A 22586-nucleotide genomic window follows, 5' to 3' on the forward strand; every position below is an offset into this window, starting at 1 on the left:
TCTCCCATGCTCATGGATTGGCAGGATCAACATTGTAAAAATGGCTATCTTGCCAAAAGCAATCTACAGATTCAATGCAATCCCCATCAAAATTCCAACTCAATTCTTCAACGAATTGGAAGGAGCAATTTGCAAATTCATCTGGAATAACAAAAAACCTAGGATAGCAAAAAGTCTTCTCAAGGATAAAAGAACTTCTGGCGGAATCACCATGCCAGACCTAAAGCTTTACTACAGAGCAATTGTGATAAAAACTGCATGGTACTGGTATAGAGACAGACAAGTAGACCAATGGAATAGAATTGAAGATCCAGAAATGAACCCACACACCTATGGTCACTTGATCTTCGACAAGAGAGCTAAAACCATCCAGTGGAAGAAAGACAGCATTTTCAACAATTGGTGCTGGCACAACTGGTTGTTATCGTGTAGAAGAATGCGAATCGATCCATACTTATCTCCTTGTACTAAGGTCAAATCTAAGTGGATCAAGGAACTTCACATAAAACCAGAGACACTGAAACTTATAGAGGAGAAAGTGGGGAAAAGCCTTGAAGATATGGGCACAGGGGAAAAATTCCTGAACAGAACAGCAATGGCTTGTGCTGTAAGATCGAGAATCGACAAATGGGACCTAATGAAACTCCAAAGTTTCTGCAAGGCAAAAGACACCGTCAATAAGACAAAAAGACCACCAACAGATTGGGAAAGGATCTTTACCTATCCTAAATCAGATAGGGGACTAATATCCAACATATATAAAGAACTCAAGAAGGTGGACTTCAGAAAATCAAATAACCCCATTAAAAAATGGGGCTCAGAACTGAACAAAGAATTCTCACCTGAGGAATACCGAATGGCAGAGAAGCACTTGAAAAAATGTTCAACATCCTTAATCATCAGGGAAATGCAAATCAAAACAACCCTGAGATTCCACCTCACACCAGTCAGAATGTCTAAGATCAAAAATTCAGGTGACAGCAGATGCTGGCGAGGATGTGGAGAAAGAGGAACACTCCTCCATTGTTGGTGGGAGTGCAGGCTTGTACAACCACTCTGGAAATCAGTCTGGCGGTTCCTCAGAAAACTGGACATAGTACTACCGGAGGATCCAGCAATACCTCTCCTGGGCATATATCCAGAAGATGCCCCAACAGGTAAGAAGGACACATGCTCCACTATGTTCATAGCAGCCTTATTTATAATAGCCAGAAGCTGGAAAGAACCTAGATGCCCCTCAACAGAGGAATGGATACAGAAAATGTGGTACATCTACAAGATGGAGTACTACTCAGCTATTAAAAAGAATGAATTTATGAAATTCCTAGCCAAATGGATGGACCTGGAGGGCATCATCCTGAGTGAGGTAACACATTCACAAAGAAACTCACACAATATGTATTCACTGATAAGTGGATATTAGCCCCAAACCTAGGATACCCAAGATATAAGATATAATTTGCTAAACACATGAAACTCAAGGAGAATGAAGACTGAAGTGTGGACACTATGCCCCTCCTTAGATTTGGGAACCAAACACCCATGGAAGGAGTTACAGAGACGGAGTTTGGAGCTGAGATGAAAGGATGGACCATGTAGAGACTGCCATAGCCAGGGATCCACCCCATAATCAGCATCCAAACGCTGACACCATTGCATACACTAGCAAGATTTTATTGAAAGGACGCAGATGTAGCTGTCTCTTGTGAGACTATGCCGGGGCCCAGCAAACACAGAAGTGGATGCTCACAGTCAGCTAATGGATGGATCATAGGGCTCCCAATGGAGGAGCTAGAGAAAGTAGCCAAGGAGCTAAAGGGATCTGCAACCCTATAGGTGGAACAACATTATGAGCTAACCAGTACCCCGGAGCTCTTGACTCTAGCTGCATATATATCAAAAGATGGCCTAGTTGGCCATCACTGGAAAGAGAGGCCCATTGGACTTGCAAACTTTATATGCCCCAGTACAGGGGAATACCAGGGCCAAAAAGGGGGAGTGGGTGGGCAGGGGAGTGGGGGTGGGTGGATATGGGGGACTTTTGGTATAGCATTGGAAATGTAAATGAGTTAAATACCTAATAAAAAATGGAAAAAAAAAAGCAATTTAGTAACACCTTTGATGTCAAAACAGTTTTACAAACACATTCCTGGCTAATTAATTAATCCTTTAACTATTAAAATATTCAATGTTCCATTCTGTTTTATCTCAAAACTTAAAAATTGTCTCAGATGAATTTTTTCCTTTTTCTTTTGTAGAACAGGGAAAATAGCAATACCACTTATATTTGAATGTTATAGAATAAAAACTGAGTTCAAATTTCAAAACTCATCTTGATGGTTTATTTTATTACTCTGATGTCTTCTGAAAGATAGCTTCTATCTGATGCTCTTGTTTTATGATACAGGAAGAATAATGTCATTCTCCTTATTGTTTTGTGTTAGAATTCACAGGCTTTGTAAGAAAAGTCTATTTAACTTGAGATTACCTAATTGCTGCAGATCTCACATGGCTGGGAAAAAAACCCTTACAGTTTAGTTTTCAAACTAAATCCTGTTAACCATCCATTCCTTTCTGCCCTGAGAGAATGTTAAACTTCCTGGAGGAACTTTAAGACAATGTAAAAGCAAAGTAAATAGAAAAGATTATATGGCTTCAAGTACATCCAAGATGCTGCTCCAGGCTTATTTCAGGGGAAATAACTGTTATCCAAGCTCCAATTGCTTCTTAAGCTTGTTTTGTTAACCAACACTGTACTGTGAAATGATTTCAGATTTCAGGAACATTTTGAAGATAATATAGGCATTCATTTGTACTCTGGAGCCATTTGCTCCGTTGCTAATATCTCCTACTACAAATCATACAAGGAAACTAGGGCCAGCAAATTGGGCTCAGTGAGTACAGGTACTTGCCTTGTAAGCCTGGAGACCTGAGTTCAAGGCCACTCAGATGTGGAATGAGAGCTGACTACACACAGTCGTTCTTTGATTTACACTATGGCATGTGTAGACCTGTAGATACACATCATACTCCCAACAATAATACATTAAGTTTGGTAAACTTCTAAACCTAAGAAACCAAAATTAATGCATTGCTTTGAACTAAACTCCGGATTTTCTCAGGATTTACCTATATCTTACACTAATGTCTTGTTTGTGCTCCAAGATCTTATGGTATATTGCATTTAGTCAGCTTGTATCCTTAATCTGCAACAGGACTTAGTGTCTGTTCTTGTTTATCATGACCTTGGCGTTTTTGATGAAGGCTGGCCAGCATTTTATGGGACACCCCTCAATTTGTATTCATAAATGCATGTGTGTGTGTGTGTGTGTGTGTGTGTGTGTGTAAGGTTCCCATACACCAAGGACATATGTGAACCTCAGAGCACAGCCTCTGCTGTTGGTCCTCACCTTCTGCCTCGTTTTGAGGAAAGTCTCTTGTTTACCATGTCATATGCCAGGTTTATTGGTCATGAGCCTTCAGGAATGGACTTCCATCTGCCTTCCATCTTGCCACAGATGGGGGTTACGGATGTAGGCTACCATGCGGTGATGCTTTACACGGGTTCTCCTGATCCCTGATCGTAGTCCTTACACTTGTATGTCAGGCGCTTTACCCGCTTCACATCTTCCAGGTCCCAGTCTAGGTCCTTGGGTTTATGTCTTCTGATTGGTTCCTTCCATAAAATCACATTTTTCTTGATTTCTAGAGCATCACTTTATCCTAGATTTTGTGGAATCTTGTTGCCCACTCTTTCAAGTCCTGTGCCAGTTTCTTCTACTCCATAATGTTGCTGATCCAGCAAATCTCATCTTCTTCTATGAGGGATACAATTACAAATGTCTAGAAACACCTGACCTTAATATTTGTGTCTAATTAACTATGGACCAAATCAAAACTTCCTTTTTATTGCCATTGCAATAAATAAATTATTGTTACTTAGGGAAGAAATTTTTTTCAAGAACAGCTAAGAGGAAAAAAAAGATAAACAATATTCTATTTACTAAATTCCTAGATGCTGAGAACTTGAAACTCTGATATTGCCACTTAAAAGTTAAGGGGCGTTCCTAGATATATAGCTTGCTTCTGCAACTGCTCTAGAACATGTGGGCACCTCGTATGCTTAGGAGCTACAGCAGCTGTCAATGCTGATAGCCTTGTCTAGGATATAAATATCTTCTATTGTCTGTTGATATTTTCTCAGAATAAAGACCTTTCCCACCCAGACTGAAAGGACTTAAGTAGCTATTCACGATAATTAATTCCCCCATCCTCTCTCCTAAGATCTTGAAGATAGGGTTGCTTAAATTTGTGAACTACTAAAACTTAATTCTCTTCAAAGGACAAAAAAGGTTACGATTTTCAACCTCCTCTTGTTTTTCATTTAGTATATTCCAGGAGTGAATTCCTTCATAGAAATCTTTTATGCTTTCCTCACTAGTATTTTTTTTTTATAACACTATGAGGGAATCTTACTCTTAAACTCAGAAGCAAAATTAAGGACAACTGTAGTATAACACCTGATAGCTCCAGACATGCTAACAGCAGCCCAAACGACCTGCCAAGTGCTCGCAGAAAATGTTTTTTGTGTTATCTAGGAAACAGCAGTTCCAAACTAAGGTTTTTGCAATGCAAGGATTCCAGCCAACTCCTACCACAGCATCTACAGAGCTATGCTGAGAAGGTGTTATTGATTAACCACCCTGCCTCCATCTTAAGCTTAGAAGCCATGTTTTAGTAGAGACAAACCGGGTTCATTCATGTTTATGATTAAACTCTGGTTCTCAAGGATTGAGCTATGCCTGATCTGTCAACTTAATTATAAATGGTCCTGTACTGCCTGTTCCAGGAAATGACAACTATGCCTTTGTTTCAAAAGATGATTCTGACCACCTGCGGTTATGACCACCTTATGCCCACCTTATAGCCATGACTGTTTCAGAGCGTTATGACTAAGTTGTTCTGCTTCTATAGCCCTGCCTGGTTCCCTACCAAATCCCCCAGTTAGAACCCTCTGTGTCTGAGGTTTAAAAACCTTGTTTTCCTCATGTCCAGTGTTGACCTGTCGAACTCCACCTTAGGGGGAGGCAGCCCATGTACATGAATAAGAACGCTTGCGTTATTGAATTGCTTGCTTTAATTATATGGGTCATGATGAGTTGTGTCAGTGACCTTTCTCCTGTCATCTTTGGGACTAACAGCTCTGGCCCTCACAGGCAGGGATCATATATAGTATATAGAAGTTGTTACAGAAGGCAAGTCATCATTTTTCACTGTGAGATCACAGTTCTCAGGGGTGATTTGAGTGAGGGAATGGGGCAGAGAGTGAAATTCAGAAGGCCTTTGCAAAGGCTACAAAGTTAGCATATGAAAAGAACAAGGTGGCAAAAATGAAGGCCAGAACAGCCTCCTTCTAATCCTTTCCCTTACTCCAATCTCTAGAGACCAGGAGACCAAGGCCAACTAGATTAGCATAGGTGGAGAGGCACTCTAGAGAGCCTAGATTATTACAATACCAACACGGTCTCCTGGATGGCATTGAGAAGCTAATGAGACATGAAGCACACAAAGCTGTGCATAGAACTGCATCAGGAGAGGAAAACCTACACTCTGCAGATGACACCCCAAACCATGTGCTAGCTGGTGTAAATACCCCAACTCTTTTCAGCTTGAAGTGCATCTTTTCTTAACAAACTAACTGTCCCTGCCTTTGTTGGAAAATGTTCTCTGCCCCAATGCTGCACTTGATCTGTTGACTTCCCACATAAATGTGTAATTTGTCAGATGTTCTTTCTTAAATAGTGCTTTTGCTGTATCCATTTTAAAAACATATTTTAGGTAAACAAGAGGTCATTAGTGTGTCATCATGGTTTGTTGAACTTCGTGCCAATATAAAATGCCACAGGCTCTTTTACTTGATTTTTAACTTGAAATCTCTCTATTTAATTTTAAAATTGCTATGCTTTTTGTTTAAGCTCAAGAGCAATCTTATTCATGTTTAAAAGGAAATGAACAGTGGCTGGAGAGATGGCTCAGTGGTTAAGAGCACTGACTGCTCTTCCAGGGGTCCTGAGTTCAATTCCCAGCAACCACATGGTGGCTCACAACAACCTGTAATGGGATTCAATGCCCTCTTCTGATATGTCTGAAGACAGCACAGTGTACTCACATACAATAAATAAGTAAATCTTTAAAAAGGAAAAGAACAAAACAATGCCCAAGGGAGGGAAGCTATAAATCTCAGTAGTTGGCCAAAGAAGGACAATGGAGAAAAGAAGGAAAAAGGACATGCTATTTGATCCAGCATGGAGGTCAGATACATGGCTGACACACAGCCTCACAGTGGGAATAGGAGAGGCCTTAGAGAAGTCAGGAGCCCAAAGTGTTGGGGAAAGCACGCTTATAAAAAAGAGATGTAAAGAGTTCAGGAGAAGTGGTCAGACTTGAGATTCACGCGTGCAGCTTTGTGAGCTGCTGCACCTGGGCAGGTACTCTGGGAAAACAAATTACATCATTTCAGGAAGGGACTAAGTGTTTTGTCTCTCTCTCTAGCTTGGCTTCCTAGGGATAGCCCCTTGGCCTGATGGATAGCCCCCTCAAATGGAATGCTGGGTCTCTACCCAAGCCATAAATTCCAACCTCTTGACCAGAAGTAATTTTTATCTTAATCTGTCTTTCCTGGTAACCCTAAAATCACATAGGAACCAGAATAAGTATGAGAGGTCCCCCAAGCAACATGTCTGGCCTCTGGCAATGAGGGAGTTGTCAAGATGGAGAAAATGGTCACTTTTCTTTGAAGTTCTTTTTTTTATTTTTTTTATTTTTTTTTTTATTTATTTATTATATGTAAGTACACTGTAGCTGTCCTCAGACACTCCAGAAGAAGGCATCAGATTTCATTACGGATGGTTTGGGAGCCACCATGTGGTTGCTGGGATTTGAACTCGGGACCTTCGGGAGAGCAGTCAGTGCTCTTAACACTGAGCCATCTTGCCAGCCCTGAAGTTCTTTTTATATTAAAACGGGTAGCCAGTTTATACCTCCAGCTCTCATCAATACAGTTTAGGTAGTAAAAGGAAGAACAAGTCCAATATTAACAAGATTTCCCCCAAAACATAAAGCTCCCTTAAACATGTCTTACCACCACCACCAAAAGGCAAATTTTGAAACGGACAATTGAGCCAGTCAGGATACCCCAACCAAAAAGCCAGTGGGGTACAGCCATAGCACTGTGCCTGATTTCACAAGTCACTCACCCTTTTCAACGTATTTTGCTTCGATTTTCCGCTTCCAGTGATGGTGGGTTTTAGTCTTATGGTCAGATAAGTTGAAAATCAGCTGGATGAGAGCTACAGAGAGGAAAACGGGCAGGAGGATGTGGCTCCATGCCCTCAGCCAGCACATGGCTCCTCTCCCCCTTTGGGTACCGGACTAGACAGGATAATCCTGCTCAGGGAACCTGCCCAGCCCTGGGCGCTGGGCCCTCCTGTTCTGACCCTTTCATGCCAGCATAATTAGCAGAATCTTAGAATGTTCTGGCTAGAATAAGAACTTCAAGATCACACTCCGGGTGTGCACTAGTCTCAAGCCCTGAATACCACGTGCAGTTTGTCCGCTGGACTTGATCAAGGTCTCTTTCTCTGCCCTCAAAGCCTACTTGGTTTGTTTGTTTTGTTTTTCTGACATATTGTTGATTTTTGATGAAAGGACTAAGTTCTAATTTCCAATGTCCATAATATATAAAGTGGTTTGCCATTCAGGATAGCATGCCTCAGATATAAATGAATCTCTACGATCTTACCCTGCTCGGTGTGGTACACAGGAGGCTGTGAAACTCACTGTCTGAAAACTTCTAGTCCTGCCCTTGACTTGGCTGGGACAGTTGGTGTGTTCTAATGCAGTTGGTCAACATATGGTGTGTTTTAGGTAGTATACAGATGAACCTCTTATTTTCATAATCTTTTAGTAGTTAAAATATACAATGACAAGGATATAAACTTTCCCCTTTAAGGTAAATCTATGTTTTAAAAAAATGAACTTTCAGATATATAATAATTGTACACAATTAAAGGACAAGGCAGGCATTGGGGGAGGTTGATCCAGAACGACTGGGCCTGGAGCACTCCTGACTCCGTGTGAGCATGGAGAGTGAACGCTAAGTGATGGGAGACGATGGCAATGTGTCCTTCAGCAATGACCATTCTGTTTGTTTTTAAAAATGGATGATGGAATGGTTTCCCATATTCCTCACATATTTATGATCTATATTGTGACTTACTAATGAAGTATCTACTATTGACCCGTAAGAAAGGAGGAAAGACATGATCAAGAATTCGGTTTTTTCCTTGTCTATTAGGCAGACATGAAACAGAGCACTGTTTGCTGTAATATGAAATGTGTTCTCACAAGCAGGGGAGACACAAATGCAAAATGAGAAAATGAGCAGGGATATCAAGAGCCCATTTATAGAAAAGTAAAGTCCAAGTAGGAAATAAATCCCGAGGGGAAAAAATCATAGCTAGTACAAAAAAAAAAAAAGAGTAGTAATGAACTGTGATGCTGTGTTCATCGGGTGGGCAACCGTTTACAAAGGAAACTAACCCTGCTGCTGGACATGTGGGGCAAGCCACCTTTGGCACAACTGTGAATTGCTAGTGCCTTTGGAAAGCAACTGGAGTTAGCTGCTACATACATACACATACATACATACATACATACATACATACATACACACACACACACACACACACACACACCCTTCCGTCATCTCAGGAAGTGTGCTTCTTGCTGCTCATTGGCTCTTATGGTGCAGCTCCTGACATGGAAGCAGAACCTGAAATGTTAGAACTGGGAGACTCCAGGCGTTGAGTTCTTCCTCGCTCAGGCCTGGGCAAATGATTCTAAGTGTATCCAATTTAAGACACTCTTAGAGCTTTTACAGAAGGCTGGAGCAAGGATGCATGTCTCCTCTGGTTTCAGACTTGGAAGGATTTGATCTGCTAAAAGCCACCATGACATAGAATCGGGCCGTGAATGCCCAGATCAAAGCACACGTGCGTGGTGAGCTCAGCTGTTGTGACGCAGACTCCTGCGCTGTATTCATCCGCATGCTGTGCTTCCTGCAAATGGCTCAGTCAAGACTAAACACTGTAGGGATGCTAATAGGAGTGGGAGATTTTGGCTTACAGACTACCCATAAATCTCTCTGAAACTTTCTTGGAACTGTGAGGTGTTCTGAACCCCTGCCAACCAACACTTCTGTCTTCTCTGCTTCACAGGTGTTAGTGCTGTACGAGGGTTTAAAGGTTCTCCATGCCTTCTCTGGCCCTTCCCTTTTCATCTTTTCCAACAGTGCCCTAATGGATAACCTGCATGTATTTTGGCAGATGACTCTTCGAGGACCCAAACTAACACAAACACTGCTGGAAGAGTTCTGGGACGTGGTGCTGTGTTCGCCAACACTACTTAGCCTCACTCTGAGTGATGGTTAACTGGTAACTGTAGTCTGGGAGGGTGCTTTAAAGGAGAAAGCACAGATTGGTTGACTTGAACACAGAATGGTTATAGTTCTAGAGGTTATACATCTAAGATCAAAACGGAGGCAAGGTTGGCCTCTGCTGGGGCTTCTCTAAGTTTCTCGAGTGGCGCCTTCCTGGAGCTTTTCTCACATCTCCTGGTAGCTTCTCTCGGGGCATGCAAGCCCCTGGCAGCTTTTCTTCCCATAAGGACGGAAGTATTCATAGCTTTGGATCCACTTTTATGATCACATTTAGCCATAATTTGATCCTCGAAGTCCCTGTTTCTAAACTGTAATACGGGGGATAGGACTTCAGCACATGAATATGGAGGGAACCCATTCACTCCCTCATAGTTTGTCACAGTTTGAAGGGTTTCCCTGTTGTCATTCAGCTTACTGGTTCTTTTTTTTTTTTTTTTTTTTTTTGATCAGCGTATTCTTTGTCTTTCAAAATTATTCCTGGTCCCCGCCCCACAAAATCATTCCTCGTGCTTGTACAAACCCTGCTTCCTCTCTCTTCCCTGCTTCAGAAGTAACCCCTGATCTTGCCATAGTCAAAAGCAAATGTGTGCCCATTAAAGTAGTTCCCAGGCACTTTTTTAGATTTTTGCATTGATCAGGTACAGAGTCAATATTTCCAAAAGGTGGAAATAGCCAACAAACAGAAGAAATCCTGTCCATAAATTTCAACGTGTGACAACTACTGCCACCTGTTGGTAGCAACAGTAATGGTGTGTTTTTTAGTTTAGTTTGTTGGGGACCATGGAGAGGATGGGAGGGTAAGGGTGATGTAATATCTCTGTTACTCTTTGCTGTTCCTTACCCCTCTGCCTCAGTGCAGAGCCAAGTTGAAGAATTCATTAGAATGCTTAAATAAAGGGACAAAATGCAGAGGTGTGGCTGAAGTTACAAGAACAAAGGACAGTGATGCACTTAGGGGTTAGAGTGAAGGCAAGATGCTACCAGATACCATCAGCAGGGACTACACAGAACGCTGGATCAGAAACAGCCGCTGCTCGCTGAATGAGAGCTGTGGTCTCAAGGCTGCAGAAATTCGTTTGTTTGATAGAGTAGGAGGGGGACATATATCACAATCTCTCTCCCTCTCTCTCTCTCTCTCTCTCTCTCTCTCCCCTCCATTCTTAACCCATGCCAGAGAGGCAAAGAAACTTGGGCAGTACCTCTGCGAAGGACAAGGCAGGGCAGGGAGGGATGGAGGGTGGATTTGGAGAGTTAACCAGCACTTTACCAACATAACCAGACCCATTCCTATAAACAGATGAAAATCACCTCATATTGTGCATATTTACTTTACATGTCTGATACCTATATTAACCTAAGATTAAGTTATCAAATATCTCATCTGTGATGGTGATACTCCTGTACCTCGTTACAGAGGAAATCAAAAGTATTTTTAAATAAATGAAAGAATGAATAGACTCTCATTTTCTGACTTCAGTTTAGCGTCTTGCTGGAGGGAAGGCTTAATGCAGCCTGTGTTAAGTATGAATGCTCGGTGACTTTCTATCTTGAGTTCAACATGCCAGCATTCCAATTTTGAATGATACATATATCAACAAAAGATACAAGGTAAATTCTCCTAGATCCTGGTTGTTGGTTTATGTGAGGAACAAATATGAATACCATTTTCTATGACTCTTCCCCCCCCCAGTGTGTCTTTTTGAACATAAAGTATATAGCATATTTTAAAAATAGTCTACTATATTTATCTCTAACCTGGCTAAACATTCACAACAAAGGCTATAAATGGAAGTGAAAGTCACCTTTATCTCTAAAGGCAGCAGTAAGATCAACCCCAACTGCATTCAAATGTGGCCAGACAGCTGAACTTTTAAATAAATAGCCTGTCAAAGGACAGCAGATAAACAGTACCCCATCTGCTTACAGCTTAATCAGTGGGTATTGTTATAGTCAGTGCCTACATCTCTTCTCCTAAAGACAGAAAAACTACGCTTGCAGTGACTAATGTCCTTCCCTTTCCTCTGACCATTGTAAAGGTACTATACCTGTAGAAGGTGCCTGATCGGACATTTAAGACAATCAGACAAGGATCCTCATCATGACTGTCTAATTACCATGTTGACAGAATGACAGGATCACATCAATATTTTAGTAGTATTGTCAATCTCTAAACCCTGGAGCAGTTAGTTCTCTCTCCAAATGTCACAGTCCTTGGACATTCCTCAGAAGGGTGGGGGAGAATAATGGAAATTGTTGGTACTCTGTTGTTAGAGAAAAAGGAATGTTTATAATCTACAAGGCATTTCTGGGCGTGCATATATAGCATGGAAAGGCGTTTCAGTGGAAAGCACATACATTCTGACGGACGAGTGTTGCTAAGTGCACGATTCAGCAAATGTTCCACTATATTGAGTTTCAGGCATCGGCTGAATTATATTATGGTGAGATTTGTGATTAAGGTATGTTAACTCAAAACGACAAGCAAGGGCATTTAAAGCCCACATTTCAATGAAACCTGGCAGCCCAAAAACAGCTGCCTTAAGTCCACTCCTCTAGTATTTCAAAGGAAGAATATCAACGGGTTTCTGATAGCATATGTGCCAACTGCAGAAATTCTAGAGCAGTGTGAGAGACTGTGGGTGAAAGGTCACACTGCCTTGTACAGATGGCACGTTTAATTATTAAAGAGCATTTTTCATCATTTAATCATCTCAGGCCTTGAAATAAAAGGTCTTCTTGGGTATCCTGAAGTTTATTGCAACCTAAACTCCACTCTCTGACTTGTGTGAAGCCAGTAAGTAGCATATGTTATTTCATACCCTAACTTGATTTACATTCTCATGGGAGTTGGATTTGTTTTGCAGGCAGGCTCTAAAAGACATCTCATGGGGGAAAAAAGATGAAGGTCATGTCTTTGGCAGAGAATTTTTAAATTAAATCTTTGTTTCAGTCTTAAATCTGGCTCAAATTCCACCGGAGAATGGCATCTTCTTCAAAATTACTTGTATGTCTGCTACACAATTTCTTCTCTAACTTCAAAATGTTTTGAAAAATAGTCACTGCAAATTCTGTCTACATACACACATACAAAAATCACATAATACTGTTAGTCTGGTATGTGATTGTCTTACTTTACCTGCAGCTGACAAGAATGCCCTGCCTGGCAAAAGAAACCTCAGCAGAAAATGTGAATTTGGCTCCCAGTTTGAGCTTACAGTCCATCATTCTGGGGAAGGCACAGCAGCAGGGGTGTGGTCAGCGCTGGTCATCTGTCCTTGAGAAACAGCGAATGATGAAAGCTTGTGCTAGCTCATTTTATTTTTCCTATCTAGTCCAAGTCTCTGGGAATGGTACCATCCACAGTGGGTGGGTCTCTTTTCCATCTCAATTAACATAGTTAATTATTAAGGATAATCTAACACATGCATGCCCAGAGGTCTGTCTCCCAATGACTCTGAATCTCCTGTCCTTGAACTGAAGTCAAATCTCACGAATTTAGTAAATCCCGGGCTCTCTCACCTTGTTAAATACACACATTTGCATGCAGGTGTTGGGTTCACACAGATGTGGTTTTAAACGGAAGATGTAGGATAATGGATGTGTTTATTTCATTCCTTAAAAATCAAAATCCATCAGGGAACTTTTGCCATGCAAGACTAGTTAAAAAGCACTCCTTAAAGGAATGGCAGCAACTCCCGGCAGGTGCTGAGCAGGATTGAACTCTCGGAGCTGACCTTAGCCCTATGAAATGAAAAAAATGATCAAGCAATACACTTTGTAAAAATCTGACTCACGTCCTGTTTTTGCTAAGTGGTGGGAACAGTGACTTTACAGTCACTCATTTAATACCCAAAATTGTCACCAATACTCTTGGGCTAAAGACTACTGGGGTCTCCTCTGTACTTGAACAGTGAGGTTTGCTCCTTGTTACAAGAGAGAGAATTCACAGCATGGGAAAATGTGAGTTGTCTTAGTAAAAAGGTGTTAGGAAGCTGTATCCCAGAATTTAGACTTGTGTTAGAAATTTGAGAGAAATCTAATCTTAAGGATTTTCTCCTCAATTGATTTCTAACACAGAGTGGAGTTAATCTTATCTAGAAGGAAGACTATAGAACATCTGACACTGTAAAGGGTAATCAGAAGGATAATGCCAACCAGAAGAAAGGTAGTAGAATCAGGATTTGAAGTGGGTGCCTAGCTATAGCCTGCACGTTTTTCTTGTTTCCAGACACTGTCAACAGAAGCAGCAAAGAAGCAAAACCGAGTAGGAAGGATGTTCCACGATGCCTCGGTTTCACAGTCAAACAAAGGACAGGAAGAAGAGCTCAGTGAATAGATTCCCATCAAGTTTGCAAAGTCTTGGCCTTACGTGATGCAGTAATGAGACAGGGTGATTTAGACAGCTGACATCCACGATGCTAGCCTGGTGCCTCCTTGGAGTTTGTTTTTACTCTGGTCTCTTTCAAGGCTCCTAGATCTTTTTGGTATTATGTGGGGAGGTTCTGTCAGGCGATGGCTAAATTAACTCTTGATGAAAATGCATAGTAGGAGAATTGAGCACAAGCTGTGTTCTCAACGGCAGATCTTTCTGATCTTGAACAAGAAAGCCCTGGCTTCTTCTGGGCTAGCCTGCCTTTGCTCACTACACACAGTTCCAGAAGCTAGTGACAGTCATGATTTCTTCCTTGAGCCAAGCCATCAACATATATATGAAGGAGAGGCCTCTTGGCACCAATCAGTAAGTCCAGTGGGATGTGGTGTCATGTGACTACAATACCAGCACTGGAGAGATGGAGACAAAAGGATCAGGAGTTCAACCTCATGTAGCTTCAGAGTAAGTTCAAGGCCTCCTACGCTACATGAGACTTTGTCTCAATACAACATCACAACTCCCCCCTTGGAAAACAGTATTTCTCTATCCAGATCCTGGGGTAGAGTGAGAGATAGGGGGTTAGAGTTGACAGGAGGCTGCTCTCTGAGGAGATTGTCTGTTCCTTTCACCAAGATCCCCAGAGCTTTTTTTTTTTTTTTTTTTTTTATGACTACAGAGGCTTGGCTTTTTATTTTTAGATTTATTTATTGTATGTATATAAGTACTCTGTCTGCATGCACACCTGAATGCCGGAAGAGGGCACCAGATCGCATTATAGGTGGTTGTGAGCCACTATATGGTTGCTGGGGATTGAACAACCTCTGGAAGAACAGACAGTGCTCTTAATCGCTAAGCTGCCTTTCCAGCCCCAAGCTTGCTTTCTTGAGGTCTGATTCTTCAGTGTTTTTGTTTTTTTCCCCCCTGAGTCCTTTCAGCTTCTCAGAATATTTCCAGAATTTTCTTCAGGCTTTGTTGTTTGTATCCAAAGGACCCCATGTGACAGATTTATTGCGGAATGTTTTCTATTTCTGAGAGTTTGGGGACAATGTCCTTTAATGATGTCAATTCAACACAAGAAAGGACACCCTGGAAGCAGTGGCTTTCCCATTCTTAGGGAAATGGGATGACATCCCCAGGGTCTCCTGCTCTGTGGTGATTCTGAGAGTCTCCTCTAGCACTGAGAGGTGGTCAGCTCAAATGCTGCAGGGAGAGAGCCGGCCCTCATCTTTATTATGTCGCTTTTTTCAGTGGGAGCAGAGGCAGTTGAACACATGGTGCAGATCCAGCTTATGTTATCGATGCTCAAAAAGTGGACATCTCTACTTCCATCTGTTTATGCAGAGAGCTGAATAAAAGCCTTCATCTGAAAAGCATCTCTCCACCGGTATGTGAAATTATAGTTTTTCCCAAGTGAGGTGACATGTATTTCCTCAAATAATGCCAAGCCTGTACCTCCAGTTACATGGCTTTCTAGTGTACCGTTTGAAGATGCACTAAGAAATTCTTGGGAAATGATCTTTGGACGGCAGATAGGTGGGGAGAGACACACTTATAATTGTATCCCTGACAAAAAATCAGGATGGAGAAGAAAATGAATCTTCATTGGAAGGTAGATACTGGAGAGTAGTTTTACCTTAAAAGTACAAGTCATGATGAGAAAGGTGGCCATTCTAAAACCACCTGTCTTGCATTTCCAGATGATTACCCACATAGCAAATCAAACAAAACAAAACAAAAACAAAACAACAATAGCAACAACAACAACCCCTGCAAACAGCTCAGACTGATAAATGAGTTCAGAAAGGTCCTTGAGTACCAGTCATGAGGGAATCCTAAGTGCTAGCCATGATAATTAGAAAACATGCTTGGGACAAGATCCTATTTGCAGTATCACAGAAGCTAAAGGTATGCAGCTACTGGCTCTAAGTAACAGCATACATTTCAAAACAACATTGGATGGAAAATATATGTTGTGGAGCAATACTCATGAGATATACAAACGATGAATTCGTCACTTAAAATGAGGCAAAATCTTTTTATGTGCACATGTGTATGTGTGTGTGTGTGTATGCACGTGTGTATGTATGTGTGTGTATGTGTGTGTATTTGCATGTGTGTATATGTGTATGTATGTATTTGTGTGTGTATTGTGTGTGTATGTATGTGTGTATGCGTGTGTGTATTTGTGTGTGTGTATGTATGTGTGTATGTGTGTGTGTATGTGTGTGTATGTGTGTGTATGTATTTGTGTGTGTATGTGTGTGTATGTGTATGTATGTATGTATGTATTTGTGTGTGTATTGTGTGTGTATGTGTGTGTATGTGTGTGTATATATTTGTGTGTGTATGTGTGTATATGTGTATGTATGTGTGTATGTGTGTGTATGTGTGTGTATGTGTATGTATGTGTGTGTATGTGTATGTATGTGTGCGTATGTGTATATATGTGTGTATGTATTTGTGTGTGTATGTGTGTATATGTGTGTATGTATGTGTGTGTATGTATTTGTGTGTGAATATGTATTTGTGTGTGTATATGTGTGTGTGTGTGGTATGTGTGTATATGTGTGTGTATGTGTGTGTATGTATTTGTGTGTGTATGTGTATCTGTGTGTATGTGTGTATGCATGTATTTGTGTGTGTATGTATGTGTATTGTGTGTGTATATATATGTGTGCATGTATTTGTGTGTGTATGTGTGTGTGTATCTGTGTGTATGTGTGTGTGTATGTATTTGTGTGTGTGTATGTATGTGTGTGCCTGTGAGCGAGAATGAGCAGCACATACGTGGAGATCAGAAGGCAACTTGCCGGGCTTGGTTCTTCCCTCCCACATTAGGTTACAGGGATCAAATGGAGCTACTAGGCTTGGTGGCAAGTGCCTTTACCTTGTGAGACACCTGTTTTTTTTTTTTTTTTTTAAGCCAAAGGTAAAGGTATTATGTAAACATTTATGGGTTAACATATAGAATGTAAATTAATGGCTATCTTTGGCGAATGCAACGAGAGAATGGGGTTTGAGACACGGTTGTAGGAATGTTATTGCTTAGAAAATATTTAAATAAAAATATATAGAAAGTATTAAGGTGCATTATATAACAGCAGGGTAGAATTGCTATTATTCTTTTCCTTATTCTCTATAGTTCTATTTATATTTCACAGCAAAATGTCTGTTAAGTCCTCTTGTATATCCAAGGAGCAGGAAGAAAATGTCCCCATACTCTGACTTAGTCAGAGAATCGTGAGCAATAAGATGGGTGAGAAAAGGTGCCTGCGTTTGTTGTTTTGCGGAAACCTCATCAGCACTGTGGCCATAGCATAAGTCATGCTTGCAACAAGCCTTAGCCACACATGGGGGCTTGGTGCCGATTGTGGAAATATTTCCCCTGATGGAGAAACTTGTTGTTCAGGTTTCTGCTCAGTGGAGACTGTTGTGACTGTGGGCTCAGGAGAAAAATGTGTGAGTTCCACCTTTGCCAGCTACTTACCCCTCTGCAGAAGTTCCTGTCCTGTCCTGTCCCATTTGTTACATAAGCTACTGTAGCAATTTTCTGGCATTCTTCTATACAGTTTTCATTGATTTCCAGGCTAAATTTCAGAAAAAGCCAACATGATTTAGGTGTTAGAAGATGAAAGAAGACACATTTGGGGGGAGGGGAGGCAGACAGAAACATCTGTGTAATAAATAATGAAGGCTCCAAACCAGGTCATATGAATGGGATTTACCCCTCAGGAGCCTCTTTAGGAAGGATAGACAGTACTCTTTTCTTCAGCTACCACGGGACTTCATTTGAGAGGTGAACTGAAATATTCAAGAGAAATGACAAATCCTTGGGAAATCTTACTAGCCCAAGCATATCGTCCAGATTTTCTTCAAGCTGAGAGTATCAGTTATTTTCTGAATTTGATCACAGATATAGAAAGATGGAGGCTAGAAGCTCAAACTCTGTCACGCTGGCTCGGAGCCACCTGTACGCAATGGACTGGGGATGGTGCTAGCACTCACCTTTTGGCCATAAGAGTTTCCAAGGTGACCATACCCCTCTCTCAGGGTGGATCTACACTTATGAAGTTCAAGTTGACAGAAATCAGGCACTAAAACAGCCACTTAGGCTCCTGGAGAATAGAGGCAGGAGAATTGTGAGTTTGAGGCTAGCTTGAGTTACATAGGGAGATATTGTCATAAACAAAACAAAACAAAACAACAAAAGGACATCCAAACAGTCCTTATGTGCAATTTAAGAAGAAACAAGAGGAAAAAAATGTCCATGAAAACTCACTGTGTAGTCCAGGGGTAGTGATATAGTTTTTATACCAACACTTGCGGGGCAGAAGCAGGAGGATATCTGTGAGTTCTGAGTTCCAGACCAGCCTGCTCTACATACTGAGTTCTAGGACAGCTAGAGCTATATGGAGAGACCCTGTCTCAAAACAAACAAACACTCAACCAAACCAAACCAAACAACAGAACAACTACAGCAAAAACTTGCTATGTACTCAAGGCTAAACTTACATTTCTGATCTTGTCTTCACTCTTAAATGCTAGAATTTCAGGCAAGCACAGTTTTGTGCTGTGCTGAGGACAGAACCCAGGGCTTCATGCATGCTGGTGGGCAGGGGCGGGGGGGGGGGGGACGGGACTCTGCTAACTAAGCCTCCAAATCTAATGGATTAAGAAATATCTTCAAGCTGAGTGTGGTGGTGCACGCCTTTAATCCCAGCACTTGGGGGGGGGGGGGGCAGAGGCAGGCGGATTTCTGAGTTCGAGGCCAGCCTGGTCTACAAAGTGAGTTCCAGGACAGCCAGGGCTATACAGAGAAACCCTGTCTTGAAAAAGAAAGAAAGAAAGAGAGAGAGAGAGAGAGAGAGAGAGAGAGAGAGAGAGAGAGGAAAGGAAGAGGGAAAGGGGGGGAAAAGGGGGGAAAAGGGAAAAAAGGGGAAAAAGGGGAAAGGGGGGGAAGGGAAAAGAGGGGAAAAAGAAAATAAGGAAAAAAGGAAAAAAAGGCAAAAAAAGGGAAAAAAGGAAAAAGGAAAAAAGGGAAAAAAGGAAAAAGAAAAAAGGAGAAAGAAAAAAGGAGAAAGGAAAAAAGGAGAAAGGAAAGGAAAGGAAAAAGGGAAAGGGAAAGGGAAAAAGAAAAAAAAGGAAAGGGGAAAAAGGAAAAGGAAAAAAGGGGGAAAGGGGAAAAAAAGAAGGGAAAAAAGAGAAAAGGGGGAAAGGGGAAAACGGGAGAAAAGGGAAAAGGGGAGAAAAGGAAAAGGGGAGAAAAGGAAAAGGAACAGAAAATGGAAAAAGGAAAAAGGAAAAAGGGAAAAAGGAATAAAAGGAAAGGAAAGGATAGGAAAAAGGAAAGGGAAAAGGAAAGGGGAAAGGGAAAGGGAAAGGGAAAGGAAAAGGGAAGGAAAAGGGAAGGGAAGGAAAAGGGAAGGGAAGGAAAAGGAAAAAGGAAAAAGGAAAAGGAAAAAGGGAAAGGAAAAAGGGAAAGGAAAAAGGAAAAGGAAAAAGGAAAAGGAAAAAGGAAAAGGAAAAAGGGAAAGGAAAAAGGGAAAGGAAAGGGAAGGGAAGGGAAGGAAAAGAAAAGGAAAGAAAAGGAAAGAAAAGAAAAGAAAAGAAAAGAAAAGAAAAGAAAAGAAAAGAAAAGAAAAAAAGAGAAAAGAAAAGAAATATCTTTAAGGGGCTGGAGAAAGGGCTCAGCAGTTAAGAGCACTGACTGCACTTCCAGAGGTCCTGAGTTCAATTCTCAGGAACCACATGGTGGCTCACAGCCATCTGTAATGGGATCTGAGCCCTCTTCTGGTCTGTCTGAAGACAGCTACAGTGTACTCATATACATAAAATAAATAATTCTTTAAAAACAAAAAAGAAAATGTCTTCAAAGTAACAATTTTTGTTACATTGTTCCTGCCTTTTTTTTTTAAATGGCTTTGATGTCTACAAAGCTCAAATGTGCCTAAAACGTGTGCCCTCCCTTTCAACTCCAGAGTGCTGGAACTACAGGTATGAGCCACCACACCCACAGGAGGCCTCTTTTTACGGATAAAATTATTAAACAGGGAAGAGAGAATAGCAGTGTGCCATATTTAGGAACATACTACTTGAAATTAAAGCATTCTGAAGAGATCTATGCATATAGATTAGCAACGAGTGATTCTTCCCCCTTTTCTGGTCTCAGGTGTCTCTCCAAAGTCACTGCAGACATTTCTGTGCAGATCCACTCAGCAATTTTTCTTTACATAGGAATTTTTCCTGTTCTAGGGCGGTGCTTTATTCATGGCTTTATGGCTTGTTTTGCAGTTAAGATCTTAAATACTTCCTGTGTTGAGTTTTTGTTATCGTAAAAAAATATCTGAGATAACAAAGCATCAAAGACAAAAGGCTTGGCTCACAGTCCTGGACCAGGCTGCAGTTCTGTGTGCAGGGGGCACAGAGCTCTGTGGTTGGCTGTAAGGCAGAGCATTGTGGCAGAGCACATGCTGGGGGATCTTCCTCATAACCAGAAGGAAATCAAGAGGAGACAAGGAATGGGGTTAGGGTCCCACTCTAGCCTTTCAAGGCATGCCTACAGTGCCAAGACCACCTACTGCACCCCGCTTCTTAAATATTCCACCTCTTCCTCCATGCCCAGTAGGGGACTGTGCCTTCCTTTATCATCTGGGCCTTTGAGGGACATAAAAACGCAAACTCTCATATCTCCCCATGCTACAAGATGCTCTTTAAACAACACTTTTGATAACATAAGTAATGCTTGCTCATGACAACATGTTCAATAGGAGAGAACTATATAGACTCAAAGGTAAAACACTGCTAATCTTGCCAATGTCTAGCGTGCACTCCTTAGAAGGAGTACATATTGCCTGCATGAAGGTCTGTGCACTGCCTGCGTGCAGTACCCACAGAGGCCAGAAGAAGGTAGCAGATCCCCTAGAACCAGAGCTAGAAATGGATGTGAGGTGCTGTGCAGATGCCGGACAAGCAGCTAGTGCTCTTAACCTCTAAGCCACTTTTCTAGCCGCACACTAACAATAGTCTTAGGTGCATGTAACCTTGACTAGCCTGTGTGTGTGCCCTTTCAGATATTTTTTCTGTGTCTTTGCAGGTACATAGATTTTCTGCATAAATGGAATTATATTATTAATATCACTCTCATATTTACTGTCCTCTTTTCCCATCAGAATATATGGGTCCATACTACAGTGTTTCTTCATAGCTATATTTAGATTTGTCAATCATCTTTACATTGATAAGGAAAATGATGTTCTGTCTCTATATTTCTTATTATTAAAATTTCTGAGATGGAAGGAAGGACCATCCAGAAACTGTCCCACCCAGGGATCCATCCCATATACAACCACCAAACCCAGACACTATTACATATGCCAAAAAGATTTTGCTGACAGGACCCTGACATAGCTGTCTCTTGTGAGGCTATGCCAATGCCTGGCGAATACAGAAGTGGATGCTCACAGTCATCTATTGGATGGAACACAGGGCCCCTAAGGAAGGAGCTAGAAAACGTACCCAAGGAGCTGAAGGGATCTGCAACCCTATAGGAGGAACACTATGAACTAACCAGTACCCCCAGGGCTGTGTCTCTAGTTGCATATGTAGCAGAGGATAGCCTAGTTGGCCATCAATGGGAGGAGAGGCCCCTTGGTATTGTGAAGATTATATGCCCCAGTACAGGGAAATGCCAGGGCCAGGAAACGGGAGTGGGTGGGTTGGGGAGCAGGGTGTGTGTGTGTGGGGGGGTTATAGAGGGCTTTGGGATAGCATTTGAAATGTAAATGAAGAAAATATCTAATAAATAAGAGAAAAAAAAGGAAAAAATCTCAGGTGATGAAAGGTTTAGATGAAATAAAATTACCTAAGTATACATAGCATGGAATCTATGTAAACATATATGATATTTTATTCTTATCATCTGAAAGAAGAGGCAGCCATATAATGTATGAGTTGAAAGTACAATTATATATAATTCTCATCGCATGAAGAATTACAACTACCCAAAGCAAAATGTAAGGCTAGAGCTCCAGACTCAGCCTTTGACGCGGCATAAACTAGGTATAATGCACACTTACAGTCCTGGAGCTCAGGGGCAGCGAGAAAGATTACAAGGCCAAAGTTATCTCAGATTGGCCTGAGCTAGAGGTCTGGTCTCACACAAAAGAACCCACTCCCAAAATAAAATTCAAAGCCAATAAACGACAAACATGTTTTAAATGCAAGGGATATCACACACTTACAAAGATGGGATATAGATAGGAGTTGGCACTTCATCGATGAATACAAATGGTCAAACAAAATTAAACACAAAGAAGGAAAATATGAATGATGGTCCTCCCGATTTAGAAATGAAAGGTTAAGGGAACTGGAGAAATGGCTTAGCAAGAAGGAATGCTGAGTGTTCCTGCAGAGACTGAGTTCAACAGCCACAGCGGGTGCTTACAGCTACCTGTAACTCCAGGTACGTGGATTGGCGGCCTCCTTTGAACTCATGAGCACTGTATTTACACATGCAAATTCCCATTCACAGACACACACAGAATTTAAATACAAGTCCTCATCGTCATCTCTCCTCGTCCTCCTCCTCTTCGTCGTCGTCATCGTCCTCCTCCTCCTCCTCTTCCTCTTCATCTTCATCTTCATCTTCATCTTTTGTTGGTTTTGCAAGACAAGGTTTTCTTTGTGTAGCCCTGGCTGGCAGGGAACTTGTTCTAA

General features: G+C 41.5%; 1 protein-coding gene and 1 long non-coding RNA gene across 9 annotated transcripts in view; one reads left to right on the top strand and one right to left on the bottom strand.

Moving 5' to 3' along the window:
• The window catches only part of Pttg1ip2 (PTTG1IP family member 2), a 41317-nt gene extending 33783 nt beyond the window's left edge, over positions 1–7534 (bottom strand). The window contains exon 1 of one of the 2 annotated variants that reach the window (NM_001200025.1): positions 7257–7534. In NM_001200025.1, coding sequence (NP_001186954.1) covers positions 7257–7404 — 148 coding nt within the window. In that variant the 5' untranslated portion in view covers positions 7405–7534. The remainder of the gene's footprint in view (positions 1–7256) is intronic. The other variant, XM_006503594.3, reaches the window with a different exon arrangement.
• A 23-nt stretch (positions 7535–7557) lies between these two features.
• Positions 7558–22461, top strand: Gm30325. 7 transcript variants are annotated; one of them, XR_868226.3, is made up of 6 exons: positions 7558–7660; positions 9279–9494; positions 12642–12865; positions 13728–14333; positions 15120–15255; positions 22402–22461. It is a non-coding gene; the product is annotated as a predicted gene, 30325 (long non-coding RNA). The 7 variants fall into 7 exon arrangements; XR_376717.4 differs by lacking the exon at positions 12642–12865 and having other exon boundaries at positions 9279–10248; XR_868225.3 differs by lacking the exon at positions 12642–12865.
• The last annotated feature ends 125 nt before the right edge of the window (positions 22462–22586 follow it).

This window comes from Mus musculus, chromosome 5 (genome assembly GCF_000001635.26).
Source record: "Mus musculus strain C57BL/6J chromosome 5, GRCm38.p6 C57BL/6J".
Taxonomy (NCBI): domain Eukaryota; kingdom Metazoa; phylum Chordata; class Mammalia; order Rodentia; family Muridae; genus Mus; species Mus musculus.